Consider the following 23,779-nt stretch of genomic DNA (forward strand, 5'->3'; position numbering starts at 1 on the left):
AAAACTAGAGCTCTGTTTTGCCATGTAGTTGTCTGTATTTGAAGTGAGATAAAAAAAAATGATATGGTTGGTTGACCTCATAAAGGCAATTTATGGTTCTTACCATGAAAAAAATAAGTAATGGAAAACATTATATAATACATGACCAAAAGTATGGGGACACCTGCTCGTCATTCCAAAATCATGGGCATTAATATGGAGTTGGTCCACCCTTTGCTGCTATAACTGCCTTTGGGCAGGTAGCGTTCTTCTGGTATCTGCCAAACCCAGATTCGTCCGTTGGACTGCCAGATGGTGAAGCGTGATTCATCCCTCCAGAGAACGAGTTTCCACTGCTCCAGAGTCCAATGGCAGCGAGCTTTACACCACTCCAGCCGAGGCTTGGCCTTGCGCATGGTGATCTTAGGCTTGTGTGTGGCTGCTCAAGCCATGGAAACCCATTTCATGAAGCTTCTGACGAACAGTTCTTGTAATGACGTTGCTTCCAGAGGCAGTTTGGAACTTGGTAGTGAGTGTTGCGGTACGCGCTTCAGCACTCGGCGTCACCGTTCTGTGAGCTTGTGTGGCCTACCACTTCGCGGCTAAGCCGGGCAGAAATTTGCCAAACTGACTTGTTGGAAAGGTGGCATCCTAAGACGGTGTCACATCGAAAGTCACTGAGCTCTCCAGTAAAGACCATTCTACTGCCAGTGTTTGTCTATGGAGATTGCATGGCTGTTTGCTCGATTTTACACACCTGTCAGCAACTGGTGTGGCTGAAATAGCCGAATCCACTCATTTGAAGAGGTGTCCACATACTTTTGTATATATAGTGTATTTGTAGGTTCTACACAACATTATGGGGTATGGTGCAGTATGGTGCTCAAAAACAATAGGGTGCTTTGACATTTCACTTCTTTGCGAACATAATTTGCAGCAGAATGCAAAAAAGCTTTTAGACCCAGACGTGACCAATTGTAATACTTTTCTGAATGCAATCAAACACTTTCTATAAACACGAACAGGACTTTTGAAATGTGAACCCTTGTCTGACATGTAATTTCCTCCAACCCACTCCTCTTTTCATTTCTCCACTAACTCGCCCCCCAGTTTTGTGCATATTTCCTGTTGATTAAATAGTTTTGAAAACACTATAGGCTGGTTAACGGGTCATGTTGTAGGCTTTTGGGATAAACCTTTTTGCAGATTAATCAGGGACAAAGCATATTTTTTGCGTGTTTACGTTATACTTCCACTGAATTTGTGAAAAACCGAACTGCCGGTCTTACTGCACTGTCCTCTGTAATGCTTTTCATTTTGTCAGGATTGTTGTTGACAAGTTGATCCTTTTTAGGGTTTTATGTGGTCGATGTGTTGTTCTCACATTACAACAGTCTTACAGTAGTTCAGGACATGAAGTAATCAGTACTTTCTTGGACAAATGCTTATGATGTTCTTTCACTATGATTGTCTGCATCAGGGCTAAAGAAAGAAAAGAACATGCTTTTATTAGTTGAAATTATTTTTAAAGTGATGGCTCTATGCTTTCATATTTTTTTAAACCACCATCTCACAGGAGTGATGCAAAAGAAAGATCAAGAGGAACAAGACTGTACTCTGGCAGTCCCTCTTTTCAGCATGTACCAATGGCTCTTGAAATACAGTTACAAAATTAGACTTTCAAATGAGGTATTAAACAAGTTGATGATCAACTGCCAAACCTTAAGTAATGATATACCCCAGCCATCCTCAAGTCCCCAGCCTTGCATAACCAAAATTCGCAGATGACAAAAAAGCACAGAAAATTCATTATTATTACACATGGTGTTCACACGTCTCTCCCCAGAGACTGGAGCGGCACAACCTAGAGATAAGCGTGTTTGGGTGGCCCCTGTTGTCAGCTGGGGAAGGGGATGCTTGCATCTCTAAGAGGCCCCTTACGGGTATCACTTATTTGAAAGGCTAAGCTACGGCCCCGTACCCCCATACTACCCCCCCCCCCCCCCCCCCCCCCCCCCCACCGCCCTTCTTCCTGCCCCTCCCCTCCTGCCCCAGGCTCCACCCAGAAGTGTGGCTTCCTTTTGTCATTGTAATCTGGCCCTGTTTGCTAAACGCTTCCACTGTTTACTCTCTGCTACGGGGGCTTGTATTAACAGGAGTCAGCAGGATGCGGGTGACATCACTGGCGCTGGGGCTGGGGGGCTTTTGTAGGAACTGCGTTTGTTCTCTCTCTTTATTCCCCCTTCTCTCTCTCTCTCTATCCAGGCCTGTCTAATGCATGAGCTAACTCAGGAGGCTGACATGGCCTACAGGGAGGAATTACACCGAATTACTTAAATATCTGCTATGCAGCAGCTAGCCTTCCTTCCTTAGTCACCAAACATCACTTCCAGGTCCCTGCCTTTTACTGATAGCTAGTCCTCTCCGGTAACAGAAAAGGTCTAGGACAAAAGGGGTATTCATTCATTCAAATAGGAGAAGAAAAAAAAGACAGACAGGTACTAAGATACAGACGGGGGGGAAAAAAATCAAATTAACAGACAAGGCTTTCATGACATACTTTGGTTGTTGTTGCCGTAGCGATAAAGTCGCAGACATTGAAACTCGTCTGTTGAGCCATTGTTATCATCCCTGGCCATCTGCTGCTGAGGAGTGACATTCCCGCTCATTTGCATGATGAGTGATATATGGGAAGCTTGGGTGAGCATATGCCCCACTCAGTCCTATGACAAAGCAAGTGAAAGTTTTAGAAGCATTAATATAAGGGGTGGAAATTAAAAAGGAGGGGAAAAAAAATATGAAGATAAATCAGTGTGTGTGCATGTGTGCGCGTATGTGTGTAGTGTGTAATTGTGTGTAGTGTACCGTGTGTGTGGAGGGCTAACGCATGCATCTGCCTCCTTGTGCGCCTGTTTGTGTGTTTTGCGGATGTGGGAGTAGAATGAGGAGGGGGATGTCTGCTGTTGATGTGCAAATGTGCATCATATTGAAGGGCTGTGAATGGGGAGGTGTGACGTAAAAAGGGACCCGAACGCAGGTGCTTATCTCCAGGCTGTCAAAGGCACAGTATGTCATATTCCTGGGGACTACCTTTCAAAGACACAGCACCAGCTCGGCCATCAAGCGACTGGGGGGAAATCAAACTTTCTGGATCATAGAAGTAGGTTTGTGTCAAATTATTTCCGTTAACAACAATGTAGTGGTTATGCTGGTGTTGGTGGTCAGTTGTTTTTGTCGTTGACATCAATCGTAGACTGTGAGTGCATGTGAAAAGACGAGCGTTTTTTACCCTCTTGATGTTTGACACTGTCATATGACTTCATCAAAAGCGGTTAGGGCTATATACCGTCTATGACTGTTTTACAGTTAATGCACATGCTTAAAGCTATTTGACAGATGACTACTGATGTGTTAAAAATGAGTTTGCTATGACTAGTTTTACGATATGAATTCACAAATATTATAAATTGTGCACTTCAGGAAAGTCTTTTTCTGCCAAACACAGGATGGTTCTGTGTTCTTAGAAAACCTAGTGGAAAACAGCTTTTGCTCAGGTCTCCGACTGTTAGAGAGGAGATTATATGGCTCAAACTGGTTTTTAAGAAGCATGACCTGTTTTTTTAATCATCCAGATAACATTAGACGCTGTCTACACGAATGCTGTGTGTTTAATTTAGCTAGAGTATAAGCTACGGTCTTAGAAGAACGCATGTGTAGAGACAAAGCATTGTCAGGTTGTGCTGGACGGCTTTCGCAGTGACAGCTGTACACACGACTATCGAGCCGTAATGCACTTAAACTTTGACTTAGCTTTCCGGTAACATGGGAGTTTGTTGTTGAAACCGTTTCTTACATTTTTTTTTATTTTTTGGGGCTTTCGACTCAGTTTATGTACAGTAGGACTTTATACGACGGAAACCTAAGACAAAAGTTGAATGAATGTTTGTTGGAATCCTGTTGTATTTTGAATGTTATATTATAGTCGGGGATAAGTGTTCATTGAGACTTTGCGGTGGCATACATGGTCCATACCTTACACTTGAACAAACTCTGGAGAGACACAGTAATCCAAGGTCTCCAGGGAAACTGTTGATTTAGTGGGAAGGATGGATGTTGCAAAGTTGATCATTGACTGGTAACTATCAATAGACTTAGGACTGTGCCTTGGAAGGGCAAAGCTCTGAGAATATTTTAAGGGATCATTTGGAAGACGATTAATGCATTTTTCATAAAATACTGTAGGTAGGGATTTTATCAAGACAAGTGGTGGGTTGATAAGTGAGTGTGTCTTGAGAAACACACAACTAGTGTAGCTCAGGATTTTTTTCCAGGCCTTTGCTTAGTACACATGATTAAATTAACATACAGGCGTAACATGTTGTGCGGGTTAGAAGACTTTAATTGGATTAAAATCCTTAAAGTAGTCGGTAAATTCGCATTAGCTTCTTTTTTAAGATGTAAAAATGTGTATATTTGTTTGTGTAGTTTTCTATTTGCACCTTACGATGTTTTGTTAAGCATAAGTAAGCATGCAGAATAAATAAAACATTCCGGCTTGTCATTTAAACAGCAAGTTTAGAACAGACCTCTCAAATATTACATTTTGTATCCTGTGATTGAAAAACCATACTGAATAAAAACAAACAACAAAATGATCTATTTATCAACTCCCAAATCCCTGAATCCCATTTTGACCTGTGATATTTTAAAAGGGCAACGAGGTATTCTTCAGACCATTACGCCATGTCATACATAATAATTATTTTCAAGTTCGGGATGTCCAACAAAACAAGTTACAGACATGTAATAACTGAGAAAAACCACTGAGACCATGATCATATAGTCACTCTTTACATGCTCTTGTAATACCACAGCTACAACAACACAAAGATTCCGGATGATATGGTATTATAGTGTAAACAGTCATCTCCCCTCTACACTCTTGCTGTACTTTATGAAGCGCCCTTCCTGCTCCAAGCAAGTCAGTTGCTACATAACAGGGTAATGTTAGATCTGCCTGCACTCCTGTATGACAACAGGAGCTGTCCATGGTACCTAGAGAGTAACGACTTTGTTGTCCAGAGGGGGGAGGTGAAATGACAAACTCTTCTTTGTGAAAAGCTTGCTAAGTTGAGTTCTATGACCAATACATTGGATTGTTCTATGGGATATCAAGTGCCCTCCTGTGACTTGTTAACTTTGTCACTTTGCTCTTGACAAATCTCTCCATAACTCAACAAATAGATTCAAATAGTTATTCAAGACAAGAGCACACTTTACTTTTCAAAAATTAGATTGAAGAGCAAGTCGAATATAGGGAAAGCAACTGTTGAGCATTGTGAAACACAGCAGGCAGAAAATAGTTACAGTAGAAAATAATTGCAGAAAATGTTCAGCGCTCAGTGTCCATCCAACGTGTATTTTGTTACCTGTTTTTTCCACCACACTCAAACTTCACTTAGTTAATCCATGAAAATGAATTATGTGGATTTAATTCAGCAAGGTTTCAGAAATGTTCCATCTGCTGTTGAGCAGCTGGGGAAAGGATAAATGTAATTAATTACTTCACTTTTGAACAGAATTCCACAAAAACGGTTTATGTTCGTGTATGATTGGGAATGAATTTGAAATCCCAAATGTACAACAGCAGTATGCATTTGTTATAACAATGCCGAATGAACCTTTTTGCTGCATGTGATTGGTTTTGGGCCAAACTGATATTCACACCAAAATTGTATTTTTCATGCCTTCAGAAAGTAATCACACCCCTCGACTTATTCCACATTTTGTTGTGTTACAGCCTGAATTCAAAATGGATTAAATAGATGATTTTTCACACCCATCTACACACAATACACCATCATGAAAAAGTGAAAACCTGTTTTTAGACATTTTTGCAAATGTATTGAAAATGAAATACAGAAATATCTCATTTCCATAAGTATTCACAACCCTGAGTCAATACATGTTAGAATCACCTTTGGCAGCGATTACAGCTGTGAATCTTTCTGGGTAAGTCTCTAAGTGCTTTGCACACCTGGATTGTACAATATTTGCACATTATTATTTTTAAATTATTCAAGCTCTATCGAGTTGGTTGTTGATCATTGCTAGACAGCCATTTTCAAGTCTTGCCATAGATTTTAAAGCCGATTTAAGTCAAAACTGTTACCAGGCCACACTGCAACATTCAACGTCATCTTAGTTAGCAACTCCAGTGTATATTTGGCCTTTTAGGTTATTGTCCTGCTGAAAGGTGAATTAGTCTCCCAATATCTGTTGGAAAGCAGACTTAACCAGGTTTTCCTCTAGGATTTTGCTATTCCTTTTATTTTATCCCCAAAAAACTCCCTAGTCCTTGCAGATGACAAGCATACTCCTAACATGATGCAGTCACCACCATGCTTGAAAATGTAAAGAGTGGTACTCAGTGAGGCAATGTGTTGGATTTGCTCCAAACATAACGCTTAGTATTCAGGACATAAAGTTCATATCTTTGCCACATTTTTTCCAGTTTTACTTTAGTGCCTAATCGCAAACAGGATGCATGTTTTGGAATATTTTTATTCTGTACAGGTTTCTTTCTTTTCACTCTGTCATTTAGGTTAGTATTGTGGAGGAACTGCAATGTTGACGATCCATCCTCAGTTGTCTCACAGCCATTCAACTCTGTAACTGTTTTAAAGTCACCATTGGCTTCATGGTGAAATCTCTGAGCGGTTTCCCTCCTCTCCGGTTACTGAGTTAGGAAGGGCGCCCTGTATCTTTGTAGTGACTGGGTGTATTGATGCACCATCCAAAGTGTAAATAATAACTTCACCATGCTCAAAGGGATATTCCATGTCTACCAATACTGTAGGTGCCCTTTGCGAGGCACTGGAAAGCCTCCTTGGTCTTTGTGGTTGAATCTGTTTTTGAAATTCACTGCTTGACTGAAGGACCTAACAGATCATTGTATGTGTGGGGTACAGAGATGAGGTAGTCATTCATAAATCATGTTAAACACTATCATGGCACACAGAGCACACAGTCCATACAACTTATTAACTTGTTAAGAACATTTTCCTCCTGAACTTATTTAGGTTTTCCATAAGAAAGGGGTTGAACACTTATTGACTCATGACATTTCAGCTTTCAGATTTTTATTAACTGTTGAAAATTTCTAAAAACATAATTCCATTTTGACATTATGGGGTATTGTGTGTAGGTCAGTGCAGGTCAAATCTCAAATTAATCCCTTTTAAATTCAGGTTGTAACACAACAAAATGTGGAAAAAGTAAATGGGTGTGAATACTTTTTGAAGTCACTGACTGTTTTATTGTCATGTAGGTCTTCTTATAGATCTATATCTATAGGATTTCAGCCAATATGATGTTTAGTAACCCATATTTGTGCTTTGGCTATATCAAATTAATACAAAACCCACAATTTAAGTATATTTAAGTATATATAATGGATTCTGTATAATGATAAAGTAGTAATCCTCTGAAGATCAATGTACTTAAGGCTATATATGTTTAAAATGCTCTTGTGGATCTGAGAGGGATAGACTATACATTTATTCCTGGCTGTGAAGTAGCAGTTGTTAGATATTTCCTGATGCGGACTATGAGATAAGTATCTAGTGATAAATACGAAATATTGAAATACCATATAAAACTTTGATATCATAAATGTTGTAAAACCTAACTCAGATCACTTGATATATTCATATATGATCTATCTATAAATTAATTAACTGAAAAGTGAACATGTAGTATTATTTTTAAAAGAGAATAGTGAGTGGTTTTGTATGCCTGACATGTTGGAGCTATAAGCAATGTCCCTAATTAAAATTACATGGGATTTGTTTCCGCTCTTTTTTATTCAAAATATATTTTAACATTACCTTGATTGTAATGTTACCTCATTGGCTGCGGTTTTGTTTGTTGGCCTAACTATAAAGGATCTGCTTGTACCCTTGTGGGTTGGGAAGAATTAGGATTTATGAATTTATTTCCTCTGTTGTATTGTTTAAACAGCTTTGGTTTAGTTTTGATCCCTTCCTCTTGCCTTTGAGGCTGTTCCACGGTGTCAGCTGTTGACTGATAGTAAGAGAACTGCCTCACAGTGTGAATGAAAGAAAACTAGCGGTTGGTAAACACTGATAAGGGATAAATAGAAAGCGGTCAGGCAGAGATAGTTCTGTGGGAGCCCAGATTGTGTGCGGTCTGTTAAAATGAGATTCTGAGCCTGTCCTTTTTATTCTTACCCCCTCCCCTCCCCTGTTCTGTGTTTGTCTGGAAAATCTCCAGTGACCCTGCACGGCAGTCCCAGGCACTATTCTCTTTTTGTGTTTTGTTTTGTTTTCTAACAAGGGTCAAGTTGGCCAATAGACACGTCCCTGATGCTTATAGACAGCTGTCATGACTGCAAGTACTTACAATAATTCATTTTTACAAGGAATTATAGGTCTGCTGCTCTAGAAACACAGCATCAGTGAAATCACTCAAAGAAAAGCAAAATGTGTAGAACATTATCAAAAATGTCCAGCCTTTTTGTCTGTTTGACAATGTATTGTCTGACGGTTTCACTTCATATTTATAAAAATAAAAAAATGTCAATAATTTGTAAGCTACTTGAGAATTAAAAGTTTTTGGACTCAATTTAAATTTGAATCAAAATGTAATGTTGTAACAGCTTATACAGTCATTATATAAAGTGCAAAAAAAAAAAAGCACAGATACAAAGATACTGTACATTACATACATGGACACATACATCGATCATGTATATAGATAGCTACATAAATCTATAGATACATACACAGATCTATACATAGATACACATAGATACATAGATACATACAGTGCATACTTAAATATGCTGAACTTCACCAACACACAATTATAATCATATGTGTCTAAATACATGAAACCATGTCATGATATGATCGTTTAAACCAGACATGGTCTACCTCACTCCTAAAACGGAACATCTTCCACACAATGTTTTATTCAATTCTTTTTTTAGGGGCAATCTGTTCATTCTTTTGGTCATTGATTTTTGGGGGGGATTCCATCTTTTATGTGATTAAAAAGACCTTCAGAGGTCTTACCTTGAGGGTCACCATGTGGTGTATTTACACAGAAAATAATTCAGCCCATTGTAGCCTGCCAGCTAATGAGATTGGTTGTTAAGTGAATGACACAAAGGCTACAAAAAAAGCTTAGCTGCTCCGTTGAATATCACAGTGTCCCCGCACACACACACACACACACACACCACGCGGCAGTGTCACACTGGACTAGCCTGGCTACCCACCCACCCCACCCCCGATTTCCTTCAACACCATCACCTCCTTGATGTTACTATGAAAGGCAAAACAAAGGCTAAAAGGGGCATGGTAAGTCAGGCGAACAATTCTGTCCTGTCGGAAATGTTCGTGTCTGTGTGTCTGTGTATCTACGTGTGAGTGAGTGAGTATATCTGTGTCTGTTTTGTGAATGCAGAGCTTTCAGTTTCAGAGTAAATAATGCTCTCAACAGATTAGTAGATTCATGAAAGGTTAGCGTAGCTTCTAAGGAGACTTTCACTTCCAGACATATTGGCTAATGTGATAGAGGACGAGACCCAGCTACCACATTAAGTTGAGACCGTTTCCTCTCCTTGCTTGCTAGGAACCCCCTCCATTACATCATGGTGTTTTCTTCGTGACTCCTCTGGTCCAACTCAAGTGTGCTTTCATTCTTTTAGAGCGCTGTCCAAGTACTGAAAATAAAAGTTGTATAGGTTGTTTTAAAGGGGACATGGAAGTGTATTTCAGTGCATTATTTTTGGCTAGTTCTTAATATTACAAAGTTACTAAATATCTGTCTATGTATTCAGTTCACGTCCATAAAGTTTTTTTTTTCTGACTTAAACTTATTTCTGGCTTAGACTTTGTCCTATGCTCACAGGACAGTAGAAGTAGTATTCTCTACAGTTTTAGGTTGGTTTACATATATGTCAGTATATTATGTATCCTACATCATTTAAGTGTATCAAAATATCATGCGTGGCCGGCAGACTGCAAAGTGGGTTAAAGTCCATCTTTTTTTATTAAACCCTGGAGTTAAGTCAAATTTACATTTGTTAAAGATTATTCATTTTATTGATGCATATAATCATAATCATGGACCATCTGCTGATCTGGCAAGCTTGGTTAAAACTCTAAAACAGCCCTGCTAACCTTTTAAGTACAAAATACTATAGTCAGGGCTTAACTCTTCTATCCCAGAAGTGTGTGTGTGTGTGTGTGTGTGTGTGTGTGTGTGTGTGTGTGTGTGTGTGTGTGTGTGTGTGTGTGTGTGTGTGTGTGTGTGTGTGTGTGTGTGTGTGTGTGTGTGTGTGTGTGTGTGTGTGTGTGTGTGTGTGTGTGTGTGTGTGTGTGTGTTTGAGGAGATTGTATAGATGTTGGATAATATTTCATTCTGATCCTCTAGGGCTGCTCCAGACATATCTTTTATATCACGATCACTTCGATAACCATGATATTAAGCATGATAAACTGCAAAAACAGCCTGGCTAACAGAACACATGACCAACTTGTATAGGTTGACTGCACCACACACCGAATGTGTACATTGCCATAGTTACAGGCATTTAACTGGATGAAGGTATTGCAGTAATTCCTGGTTTTGAACAATATTTGTAAAATGGTCAATGGAAACTATTGTGTTAATTTCCCCCGTTAGAATAACTAAATTGCTTTTATAAGAATTAATGCATTTTTTTTCTAGCAAAATAAGAATTTTTACAATAAGGCATCTCTATAAGGCATACAATACTTTTAATGTACTACTCATTCCAAACAAAGCTTATGCAGACTGAGAATTCATATGCCAGAGGTAAATCCGAGTTAACACGGAATTATACTGGCATGAGTTAAAGGACTAGAGTTTGTAATCCAGGTGGCCAGGGGATCACACAGTGGCAAAAATCACTTAAAACTCCCCCAACATCCTGAGCCATGGAGCTCAGTGAGCTGGGAGATTTTTCAGAATTGATGACAGCACAGCTCTATCAGAGAGTAGAGCTGAACACACACAAACTGTGTGTATGTGTGTGCGTCTGTCCACCTGCGCATGTGTATGTGGGTTGTGTCTGTGTTTATTGGGATCATTTACTTTCTAAATGTATATACTCACTTAGTAAGTGTTGGAGCCAGATAACATGAGACCTTGACAGATTGGTATTATCCCCCTTTGACAGGGTGAGGGGTTAGTATTCAGCATCCCAATTCAGCATCCCAATCCAGCATCCCATCTGCATGAACATAAATACATGTTTGGAGCTGAAAGTAAAGGATAATGGCCTCCGTTGACTCCACCTCTTCATTAGTAAAGTGAAGTCTTTTTTGGGCTCCATATCCAGAACATTGTTGGATGTGAGTGGCAGTGCAGGATGAGAAGACATGGATAGAGTTTGCGTTGTTGTTGTGTGTGTGTGTGTCTATTCGCGTATACATATGTGTCTGCGTGTTTGTGTGTTTTGAGTGTATGTGTGTGTGATTGTGTATGTGTGGAGGACAGGACCGGGCAGGACAGAGGAGCAGAGATAGAGTGGAGTTGTTTAATGACAGGAACAGCTGACTCATTTAGAGAGAGCAGTGAAAGGTAATTAACCCTGGGAAAACTACAGCTGCCATGCGAGCTGTTCACTTCAGCGCAATCTGATTAGGAATCAGGCTACAGCACTGCCTGGCTCCTTTCAGACACACAAACGCTGTGTACAGTGTGTGTATTTGTGTATGGTGTGGATGCATGTGTGTATAGGGTGCGTGTGTGTGTCTGTGTGTGTGTGTGTGTGTGTGTGTACTATGTAAACTTTTCCCTTAAACCCTGAGGCCTCTAGACATGGGAGACCTGCCTTTTGTGGCAAGGGGATTAGCTTGAACGGTTACTACGTTTCTCCAAATTGCCGACCACCTGGTAGCATTCAGGCAACCCTCCTGCGTGAAAAGGGTCTCCTTGGGCAGGAACAATGGCCAGGATTACTTTGTAGTGATGACAGACACCCGGGCTGGAACTTCTTTCCCCCAAAACACCTGTCAATGAATTAGTCTGTGTTAGTGTTTTGAAAAATCTATCTTCACTGATGATTTAAAAAAAAAAAAAAGCAAACTAATATAACATCTGTGTTAATGGATTGTGCCTTGGAAAAGAAACGTAAATGGGTACAATCCTGTAATGTAGGCTACATTTAATTTGGAGTATTATTTATCTTGGTAGTTATAGCTAGCATGGTAGCCAACCATTCCACAAAACAAAGAAATCTGCTGTTTTTGAATTTTCCAAATTTCTGTTCTGATTCAGATTGATGTTTGATAATTGAAAATCATCTAAAAAGCCATATTTCATATAATAATATAACTACAAAGGTGCCCCAAATGTAGTAAAAAAAACACCTGAAATTGGCTCTCTGATGGCGAAAAAAGAAGAACCAATCTGGACTTTGTGCCACGATGGCTGTGTGGTCCTGGTCCAGATTAGCTCAATTGAGAAGGGAAGGCTTTGGGATGACTTTGGAAAGTGATTACAAGATTTATAAATCACCTCAGCGCAGGTGTCACCGTCTGATTCTTTTATGGGGTGTCTTGCTAGCTGGCTCCAATAACGAGTTTCCCCTGTAGTTATGCCATCATAACAAATCATTGAAGCAATAGTGGCTGGCCAGCCAGGCTCCTAATTGTCTGTTAAAAATTCTGGGGAGCCTCACTCTCTTTATTGAAGCTTCTCAGTCTTGGGGAAGTGATAAGAAAGAAGCCAATTTTGTATAAAAGTACTAATTTGGCATTAGACACAAACACTTTGCTTAGCGGCCAAGATGGCTGCATGGGAGACTGTTATTTCTGAAATCACAGTTGTCTTCAAGATTTTGTCTCAGTGTCTTTCAGAAGTCTGGAAGCGCCCATCTATGAGGACATTGATGTGTAAAAAGTGAAAGTCCACTGATCAGAAGATGTTCTGTCTCCCTTTTACTTTATTTATGTGAATGGGTTGGTGTTCTACAATTTGGCGATTGTTCATACGGTTTCTCTTCCTCTCTCTCTCTCTCTCTCTCGCTCTCGCTCTCGCTCTCGCTCTCTCATTGAATGTATATTACATTATCAATACTGAAATAGTGGGGAATTAGGCAAGTCAGGTATGGCTTCTTCCATAAAGATGTAGGATCTGCATGTGATTGCTCTTTTATTGCTGATAATTGTCCTCCACAGCAGAAAATGCTAACTTGTTGTGTATTTGAGTTTTAAAAAGGCTCCTAAAGTTTGCAATTTCTATCTCTGATGTTTCAGAGTTGATTTGCGCTAACGAAAAAAATCTATCAACCCCTACAAATATGTCAATTTATTATAATATACATAATGCTTCACATTTCCTGTTGCTGCAGGATTATTTTCCTGATAGAGCAAACTGGCTGAAATGAATATCCTTCATTTGTACCTTACATGTACCCGGTGTAGCTTCTTTATCCAACTTGCTGTCGCTGTCCACAGTTTTCTCTACTGTTTTGACTTTTTCTACTTTCTACACTCTTCTGTCATCTTGTCATGGTGTTGAATATACAATCTTTCAATGGAAGAGGTATACTGTGAGGATTTTTTGATGGGATGAGTTGGGAGCGTTACAAAGACCACTGCTGTGTATGATACTTCGAACTTCTATAGTCCTGAAGACAATTCTCAGTGAAATTGCAGGTGTTGTCACAGAGCTGTTTCTCACGAGGTCATTTGTTTTTAGATCAATCATATCTTTATTGGTTCTGAATCCTAAGAAAGTCACCAATAATAATTAAACATCTCGGAACCCGTTTGTTAATATGGAACGAATATGAGATGCCGCATTTTATAGAAACGTTACCCGATTTTTCTCAAGAGTTTATAAAAATGCATCTGTATGAAATCTGAAAGAGAATGTCCCTATCATTCTAAAGGCCGGCTTTGATATGAATAGGAAAATCAGAGACCCCCCCCCCCCCCCTTCCTCTCTTTCACCCTCCCCCTCCTAAAACGTCTCTTAGCTATTATTCTAATGTCCAGCTGCTAGCTTTTTAGGCAGAGGGCATCTGATGGCTGCCTGGTCACAGCACTGCAAATAGAAAATCCTTTTTTCAAAAACTTGTTTATCAAAATAGTCTCTGAGCAGGGCTTGATTAACTCACTATGAATTCATTTGCATGTCAATGAAAGGTGGTGAAAGGAGTTCTGTGTTCCTTACCATCATATAACGTTTCAATTTGGCTCTCCGCTGACAAGGTTTATATCACTCTCTGCACACAAGCGACCACCATTATTGTAAAGAGTACCTTTTTTTTTGTAAAAAAAAAACCCACTTTACATATTGCTGATTCAAAGCACAGTGGAGGATAACAAAAACCCATGTTACATGTACAATTATGATCCGTTTGCCATATACACGTAGACGTTCATTACAAGGAAATATTAAAGTAAATTGTGATATCTCTTGCCGTTTGCTCTTTATTATGCAGAAAAAGAAAACACTTAGCATGTAAAATGAATCTGACATTTTTTTTCCCTGGGATAAACTATAATCACAGAAGTTACACCGCACATTTCGCCTTTTTTTCTCCTTCCCATAGATCAGAGTGTAATTGCCAGTAATCAGGTCTGTTTGCTGCTGATAAAACCACTCTGAATGCGATGAACCCTCTTTGTGTGATGACTCAATTATGCCAGAAGTGGCTCATCAAACCTGGCCCATCAGCTGCTTTAATAAATAAGGAGGAAAACTTGCTGCAGGCGCATTATAATTCCATTCATTCCATAATTAAATCCATTCCAGTTTTAACCCTTCGTTCGTATAGTCTGCCTCTGGAAGAGGAAACAAAAACAGGAGGTGGGTAGGTGGGGAGGTGGGGGGGGCGGTGGGGGGAACTGAACAGACAGTGACCTTGTGCAGAGCATCTACCCATCCCCATAATTCAAAATGATACTGCTGAAGAAAGGTTAAGAGAAAAAGCTCAGCGAGGGGGGGAAAAAAGGATAGGTATCGGTTCAGATAGAGCTCTCGTTCGTTATTTATGCATTGTCTCCACACACAGCTTTAGACAGTAATTATGTTAAAAGTGTAATCTAATCATAACAGTTGGTTGGGTGAAGTGTTAGGGAGCTGACATTTCAAACATCTTATTTGGTGTAATCTCATTTGCCTGGCTATCATCTTGCCTCTGCCCCAATCTGAAGAAAATGTAAACAATGTAATTAATTTTCGTGGTCTTTGAAATACTACTTGCACGACAGTAAGGTTGTATTGGTTTTTAAATGATTTGCTGCCAGTGTCATTGACTTAGTTGGACTTTATCACAATAGTGTCTATGTTAATTACACGAGGGTGTCCCAAGTGCAGGGATAAGCTGGGAACAAGGGGACATTTCAATGACTCAAGGTCAATGATGATGATTATTGTACTCATGAATATCCCTATTAGTTGGATCAGTAGCAGTATAGCAGTTGTTGGGATGGGTCAAAAATAGTAACAACACCACTTGTGCAGATGGCGACGTACAGGTGTACCGTTAGTGTCTTAGTAATCAACCTCAATAGTAGTAATCCTAGTCGTAGTAAGTAGTAGTAGTCATTGTAGATAGTAGCATAAGTGGCAACAGGGGTGGTTCCTTCAATATCAACAATATGTGGAAAAACTGCATTGCCTTGTCAATGGCTAACCTTTTGAAGTTGAATTCAAGCAAATAACCTCATATCTGTAATCATATGTATATTCCCCACTTGTAGTATGTACAGCTATGGTGAACAATAATTATGAACAATATAGGCTTGATTGCATTTATGTTATATTATTCACCTCCCTTTGATTAGAGCAGGGGGAAACCACAGTTGGATCCTAAGTAACATATCCAATGGATAAGCGGTCCCCATTCAACCCCTCTCCAAACAGTGGATGAGGCCATGGTTATTCATGACTGCTTGGACTGAGAAGCCCTCTCCTCTCCCAGTCCCAGTCCCAGTCAGTCAGTCCCATTCTCTCCTCTCCTCTGTGGTGGGAAAGGTAGCAGATGGGGTTAGGATGGGGATTGGGCTGGGCCCAAGGACAGCAAGCAAAGCAGCCAGATTAGCACATAGAGAATCACATAGAAACCCTGAGCATCAGGCATTAGGCAACTCAGTATCCCCAGAGAAATCTGCCCCACACATGGGCAAATAGTCCTCCGAGAGCAAGACGTTATTTGTATATTTTTGTTGGGAGGGGCAGGAATATGACTCAGAAGACGACAAACCCATCGGCCTGCCTCAAATAGTAGTGAGTCTCTTTTTTCTTATGCTAATGTCTCCCAGAGTCCCCCCCCTTTTGTTTTCCAGAGGGGAAATGCTCTGAGTGCCTTAATTAAGATGATGTTTTCTGTTTTTCCTTTTCTTTTCTTTTTTCAAAGCTAACAGAAATAAATAATTCTGGTAATAAGATCTGTGAAGTGAAGAGGCTTAATGTACTCATTGTGTTCATCCTTGTTTTCCCTCTTGGATGTTTTGTATTAATTAGACTGCGCTCAATCTCTGTCAAGCAATCAATTTGCATCTTGTTCCTTCATTCCACAATGTGAGGTATTATCGTGTTTCCTGCTCCCCACCATCTCAGACTGACTGCACGTTACTCACCATGTGTCTATCATGACCAGAAACCTTTAGCTAGCAGTGAGGCTTGGAATAGCATGATCATTATCGGTAATTCATTATCCATTATAAACTGGGTGGTTTGAGCCCTGAATGCTGATTGGCTGACATCCGTGGTATATCAGACTGTATACCACGCGCATGAAAAACATTTATATCTTCTGCTCTAATTACTTTTTTAACCAGTTTATAATAGCAATAAGGCACCTCGGGGGGTTGTGGTATATGGCCATTATACCACTACTAAGGGCTGTATCCAGGCACTCTGTGTTGCGTCGTGCGTAAGAACAGCCCTTAGTCATGGGAAATTGGCCATATCCTACACCCCTCATGCCTTATTGCTTAAATATACTATGGTAAGTTGATACTATACAACATTGAAAATATTGCATTTCGGTGAGATAACTCACAACAGTTCTAAAGTTGTATCTTTCCACTACACTTTTTGTTTTATCCTTTTATTTATTTGCATTAAAGGTATATATATATATATATATATATATATATATATATATATATATATATTTATAAACTGGGTGGTTTGAGCCCTGAATGCTCCGCTTTGCGTCGTGCCTAAGAACAGCCCTTAGCCGTGGTATAATGGCCATATACCACACCACCCTCGTGCCTTAATGCTTAAATATATATATATATATTTGTTTTTACAGAGAATGATTTTCTCACTCACATCCTGAAACAAGTCAACAATTGTGCACACATCAGCCAAAGTGGACTGCGTGGACCTTGCAGCACGTCATATATATTGCCCAGAAAACTGCAAACAAAGGTAGGCATAACAATATATTTGTATATATACTGAACAAAAATATAATCGCAACATGCAACAATTTCAAAGATGTTACTGAGTTACAGTTCATGTAAGGAAATCAGTCAATTGAAATAAATGAATTCGGTGCTAATCTATGGATTTCACATGACTGGGCAGGGCAGTCTTTGGTGGGCCTGAGAGGGCTTAGCCCAATTAGAATGAGGTTTTCCCCACAAAAGGGTTTTGTTACAGACAGAAATACTCCCCACCCACTCCTAGATGATCCCGCAGGTGATGAAGCTGGATGTGGAGGTCCTGGGCTGGCATGGTTATACATGGTTGATTGGACTTACTGCAAAATTCTCCAAAACGACGTTGGAGGCAGCTTATGGTAGAGAAATGAAGATTCAATTATCTGGCAACAGCTCTGGTGGACATTCCTGCAGTCGGCATGCCAATTTCACTCTCCCTCAAAACTTGAGACATCTGTGGCATTGTGTTGTGTGACAAAAGTGGACTTTTATTGTCCCCCAGCACAAGGTGCACCTGTGTAATGATCATGCTTTTTAATCAGCTTCTTGATATGCCACACCTGTCAGGTGGATGGATTATCTTGGCAAGGGGGAATGCTCACTAACAGGGATGTAAACAAATGTGTGCACAACATTTGAGAGAAATAAGCTTTTTGTGCATATGGAACATTTCTTGGATCTTTTTTTTATTTCAGCTCATGAAACATGGGACCAACACTTTACATGTTGCGTTTACATTTTATTCAGTATATATTTTCTAGTAATAGGTTCACGTAACATACATTTGGATATTATAGCATGCTGCTCTTGGATGTCCTGGGGGAAAAAAAAACATTATATTTTACCAATTCACTTTACCTGTGAACGGATATAGTTGTGTATTTCTAAGGCTAATGCAAGTGGTAGCCAGGATGTCTTGGAATGAGCAGCATGTTTAGCAGTGTCATGTCAATGCCCTTTTGACCCCTGTGAAATCACAGACTCAGATATTGTTTTACATATGCAGGGATGTGTAGCCAGCTTCGCTGAATGTGCTGCTTTGTTGTTATACCACAACACTGAACTAATAAGTAATGTATCTTACTTAAGGTTTAAGGTAGGCTGAAGGTTACCATGCCTCCCAGTTTACGAGTCCAAATTGGCTAGCTGAAACCATAACAATGTCCGGACAGCTTTGTTTAAGGATAGCCTCTTTAAAAATACTCATAGTGTCAACAGTGAAGAAACGGGACAGATGTTGTATTGACCAATGACCACCAAAGAGCCATCATAATTTCAAATGTCATACAGTTTTGTGGCATGTCAGAAATATATGACACAAACAAATCACAGCCTGAGAGTGTAGTAAATATGAAATACCAACGAGGCCTTTGAATGGCATGTCTCTATTTGTACTGCCCATGTAAATTCTCTTTGAACGTCATGCGTTCCCACCCTGTCTGCATGAGTTTTCTACTTCTCTCTCATACCCTTAAACATCTACTGGAGCTGCCCCATTAACACACTTCCGATTCCTCCTCTGCAGAATTAGATACAGCTATACAGCTTTGAGTTTAAGGACCAACGGTAGCTGTTGTCAAATGGGTGCCAAAAGCCCATCCTCTATATACCCTCTCAGAACCTTTGTGCTGCTCATGTAGCAGAAGCTATAATGCTTGAACATAAATGGTTCGATCGGTTCCTTCGTCTCCCCTCCGATAATACAGGTCGTTTGCTAGATCCGGGCATTTGAAGGAGTACAGTACATCATTGAACACGCTCACAAACATATTGACTGCATTTGTAAAAGAACGATCTACTGACAAATGATCAGTGAAATAGTGTTTGTACTCCTCAGTGTCAGAACCAAGGTCATCAGGTATCTAAATAATATAGGAGCATTAGTGTATTCAATTCTTGTTACCATAACGCTTTTAGTGTTTTCATTGAAACATGATATTGTGGCTTGACTTGTAAGAAAGAGGAATCCAAATGTTTCATGTACCAAGACTTATTAAATGTCCTGGTACAAGAGGTTAAATTATGAAACATTGTTGAAAACAAGTAGATTTACATCATGTGAGTGTTGCTTCTCAATAATGCAGAGGTGCATCATTTGTAAATATTTGCCAACCTGTGAAATTAATACAGCAATTACGCTATCTGAATATGAAATGTACTTGTATTACTGTAGACACTGTAGCACATACACAGTATCTGTAAACGCTTACAAAATGAGTGAGTTTGTCTGCCTGCATGTGTGTGTGTCTGTTTGGAAAAAGTGTAATGAACTAATCAGGTACATTAGTTGTTACAGAATGTCATCTATAGTGTTTGGGTAGTTGTTTGTTTCAATAGGGCCCCGAGTAATCAAAAGTAATGAACCTATTATGAGCAGGTCCTCTGAGGGCCCGGCGTGGCATTAAGAGTGTGGCACATAAAAGGTTTATTAAAGGAAATTAAGGTTCATCACTGCCACACCTGCTCCCCTATTATAAATGTATGACAGGTCAGTGCCTTCAATCACAACAGCAAACCAGAGAGAGGAGTCATGTTTCCCATTACCAGGAAAAGTAACAGCGTATCCTGTGACTCACAGATTTCACTGGCCTGTGACCACTATACACCGCCATCAGCCAGGAATAATTACCTTTAATAGGTTTTATTTGGGATCCACACGTATGGTGGCGAGGGAGAGTGGATTGATTTGAACAACTATTTTGGTCTAAACACACTACTGTCTGTCTGTATGCTACCACCTGCACTTTAATGTCATTATTTTGCATTATTACATTTTTCCCACCTCAAAGTTGGTTTGTTTTGTTTTAACTTCACCTTAGCTTGGTATTTTGCTTTTACATGCTACATGTGTTTTCGTGACTCTACACCAATTAAATGCCACAGATAATGTGCACGTAACCACATCAATGTTCTGGGAAACATAGGCTATTGTTGATAGGAACGGTCAAAATCATTTCAAATAAACTTCAACCACTGACGTCAAGGGCTCTCAAACATTAAATGGATCCAGCATCTGCTGATAAAATGTTAACATCATTATTTCAGTCCCAGTTGTCAATATTTACAGAATGTGTATTTTGATAGAAAGTGAGTGTTACATGCATAATGATACATAGTGTGTTCGTTATTTACAGATGGATTCAGAAGGAGAGGATAACACACTTCAAACATGCAACGGTGGCAAAGGTGAGTAGCTTCAACAACTCTTACCATGTTCAGGCAAGCACATCAATAGCAGTAACCGAGCGCTTCAGCTATTCACACACATTCCACTTATAGAGCTGTGGGGGTCTAGGGGGATATCAGTTCAACAATCCAACTTTACAACTGTCAATTTTACGAATGATCTTACCAATTTGAAGAGCACTGCATTGCCATTACATTACTCAGATGGAAAATTACTTCATCAAATTGGAACAGTGGCTCAAATTAGTTAAGGAGTGCATATATATAGTGTGATTGAAAACCTCTAGACAGGCGATGCCATTATGCTAGTTTTCCAAGCCTCTGAAGTCTGGTTGGTGGCACCAGAGCCATTACTACATCTGGAAAATGTATTATGGAGTTGTGCTTCATGGGAATACGGTGGACCGCTGAATGAGATTTGCATCTGTGCTGCATGGCCCTCTGGGAAAATCGATTTGCCTTTTCAGATCATGTTGTCAAAGCTGTCAGGAGGATGATCTACAGTGGATTGGGGGAGTGGATTTTTTATCAATATAAAGGGAATCTTTGCGATAATTTTGTTCATATTAGAAAGCTTTTTTTTTTTTAATCGTAAAACATTTAAATATAGCAACATATTTTTTGACAAGTAACACTAACTCTTTTTTATAGATAATCCGCTAGATTACGCTCCAAATTCATGCTAGGCTAACACCCCACTACCACGAGGGTACAGTAAGTAGTAGGCCACAGTGTTCCTTCCCGACTGGTTATCCAAAAGGTGGAGCTACTAGATCAGTAGCCTTGACCAGGATAATGTTTCCCAAGTAGACAGATGCAGAGCCTGAGTCACTCCACAGAGGAAATGTGAACATGACTATTTACCTGACATACCTCTGCCTCTGCTTCTGTTTCCAGTTCCAGTTGAATGCATCACCCAGGCTCCCGGGTAAGAGTTCATGACCTCTTTTTGAAAATAAACCCTTACAGATATCCTCTAACTCACCCCGGGTTTCTATGTCCTTACAATGCAGAGTGAAATAGGCATCCTTTGTTAGTAGATGTGGTATGCTGGCCATGCTCTTATCTTGATAATAATGGTTATAATTACATTTGTCCCCGTAGCTCTTCACTGTTTCTACGTACATCATTTTTAATGGTATTTTGGGGGTTTGTTCATCATCTCAGCTAAATACCGTTTCTTTAACCTAATGTTGACCTTTTTTCACTATAGCTACAAATGAGACTTGTACTTACTGAGTCCCGCAAAATACAATTGGTGAATAAACTGACAATGTTACATTTTAGGTTCACTTTCAGTTCAAATTTTTCAGATGAACCCCAGTAGCGGCTATGGCACATTGTTGACCCCGTTGCTCTTTTCATTCATCCATCCCCCCACAACAGCACATATGGGTCTATGGCTGCTAGGAAAAGACTCGCCCAGGAAGGGGTGCAGGGCGCCCCCGTCAACAAGAGAAAGTCTCTCCTGATGAGGCCCCGCCACTACAGCCCCAGCCAGGCGTGCTGCGAGGAGGAGAACGAGGACCTGGCACAGTCACAGGACAAAGAAGAGCTGAGGAACATTGACACTCCAGCAGGTAGACAGATGTCCTGTTGTTTTGTCTGTTTTGATGAACAATTGACGCTGAATTTTAAAATCCCATCTGTTGCATTCATATTTCCGTCCCTCTCTATTGCCTTTTAGGGCCCGGCATCAGCCAGACCCCATAGTCATTATGTACTGGAAGTGAAAGACGACACTGCTGGGTCTACATAAGTCGTGTCTGTCTCACATCCTCAGATTGAAGTTTATCTTTCATGATTTTTTTGGGTGGGGGGGGGGGGGGGGGGGGGGGCGTGGCTTTACCCCACTTTTTTTGACGAGGCCAGATCTCGGACTTCTCATTTTCTTTTTGTCCGATGTGTTTTTGTTTTTTTTTTCCTCCAGAAAAGCCATTCAAAAATAGGTTGAAAACACTGAGAATTGAAACATTATGATCGTGTTTGCCGGAGGCCCTTCTGTTTTGAGTCTCATCTTCATTGATTGATTATTGACACAAGCTGATGCTGCATCTTAAAAGAACCAGCTCCCCTTCTGAAGGAGGACATTGGCATTGCCTAAACATGTTCTTATAAAAAAACAATGTCACTGATACAATAGAATAGAATAGATAGGGTGCTCATTTGTCAGGAGATACTAAGACCAAGCTACGTACTCAATGACATAAGGAAATGTTTGTGTTTATTTCATTTAAAAACATTGTCCCCCTCCAAAAGCAAAACATTTCTATTTCCTAATGAATTGAATTTTGAGCATTTTGGCCACAATATCCATGGTTTACACATGCATTCTCACCCACTATAATCTGCACTTATTTGGTATATTTTTAACGATGTAACTAAGCAACAAACGTAATTGTCCCCTTCGAAAGCTTTTGTTAGGCCCTCTAACACAGTCCAAATATACATAATTAGGCATAATGTCTACAGCTCATTATAGTACACATGTGGGTAGTTAAATGGACCAAGAGAGTAGCTCAATGAATTGTGCAGATTCATTGGAAATGGAATTTATTTGTTTCTGGGGTTCATATAACATTACAATTATCGTAACCCTTTTTGCACTAGCTTTGCCATCCCGTTTTTCCCCCCCTTGGATAACTTTCTTTGTTCATATACCTCCCTCCTGGTCTGTTTGCGTTTCAAGCAGAGCTTTTATGTGTCTGTATTCTGTCACCACTACTTTCCTACTGCATTATAACCTTTTAATCAAGAAAAGTGTATATTTAAAAAAAAAAATCAAAATAGGGCCCTTGCCAACAGCAAGCCCTATAAAATACAGTGAACATGTATCAAAAGTCAGGCAACACAAACAAATGACTGCACATTGAGTGGTTAACATAGATCTACATACATTTGTCAATATCATTTTTGTCACAGTCTGGTCTGGGGCTATTTTATGTGAAGAGATTGTGACAATTCAAGTGGATAGAGCAAGCAATAAGAATGTAACAGTGGGGATACCGTTCATATCTGCATTTCATAGCGAAAAGAGGGGAAAATGAGCCTCTCATTTGGTCGAGCCGCATTGCGTTCAGCTCCAGCCAAGCTCCAACCCTGCTGCAGAGCGCCGGTAATGGCTATTCTGGAGTACAAACTGTTCA

The 23,779-nt window shown here is 39.9% G+C and overlaps 1 protein-coding gene across 11 annotated transcripts in view; it reads left to right on the forward strand.

Moving 5' to 3' along the window:
- Positions 1-2,828: 2,828 nt before the first annotated feature.
- Positions 2,829-23,779, forward strand: part of LOC110508593 (suppression of tumorigenicity 18 protein) — a 41,813-nt gene continuing 20,862 nt past the window's right edge. The window contains exons 1-5 of one of the 11 annotated variants that reach the window (XM_036966238.1): positions 2,829-3,139; positions 17,315-17,433; positions 20,582-20,633; positions 21,531-21,561; positions 22,020-22,213. In XM_036966238.1, the coding sequence (XP_036822133.1) occupies positions 2,980-3,139; positions 17,315-17,433; positions 20,582-20,633; positions 21,531-21,561; positions 22,020-22,213 (556 nt within the window). In that variant the 5' untranslated portion in view covers positions 2,829-2,979. Of the gene's footprint in view, positions 3,144-9,285; positions 9,366-14,985; positions 16,279-16,304; positions 16,431-17,314; positions 17,434-20,581; positions 20,634-21,530; positions 21,562-22,019; positions 22,214-23,779 lie in introns of those variants that run through there. The other 10 variants (XM_036966241.1, XM_021589222.2, XM_036966240.1 and 7 more) reach the window with 10 other exon arrangements.

This window comes from Oncorhynchus mykiss, chromosome 28, assembly GCF_013265735.2.
Source record: "Oncorhynchus mykiss isolate Arlee chromosome 28, USDA_OmykA_1.1, whole genome shotgun sequence".
NCBI lineage: Eukaryota > Metazoa > Chordata > Actinopteri > Salmoniformes > Salmonidae > Oncorhynchus > Oncorhynchus mykiss.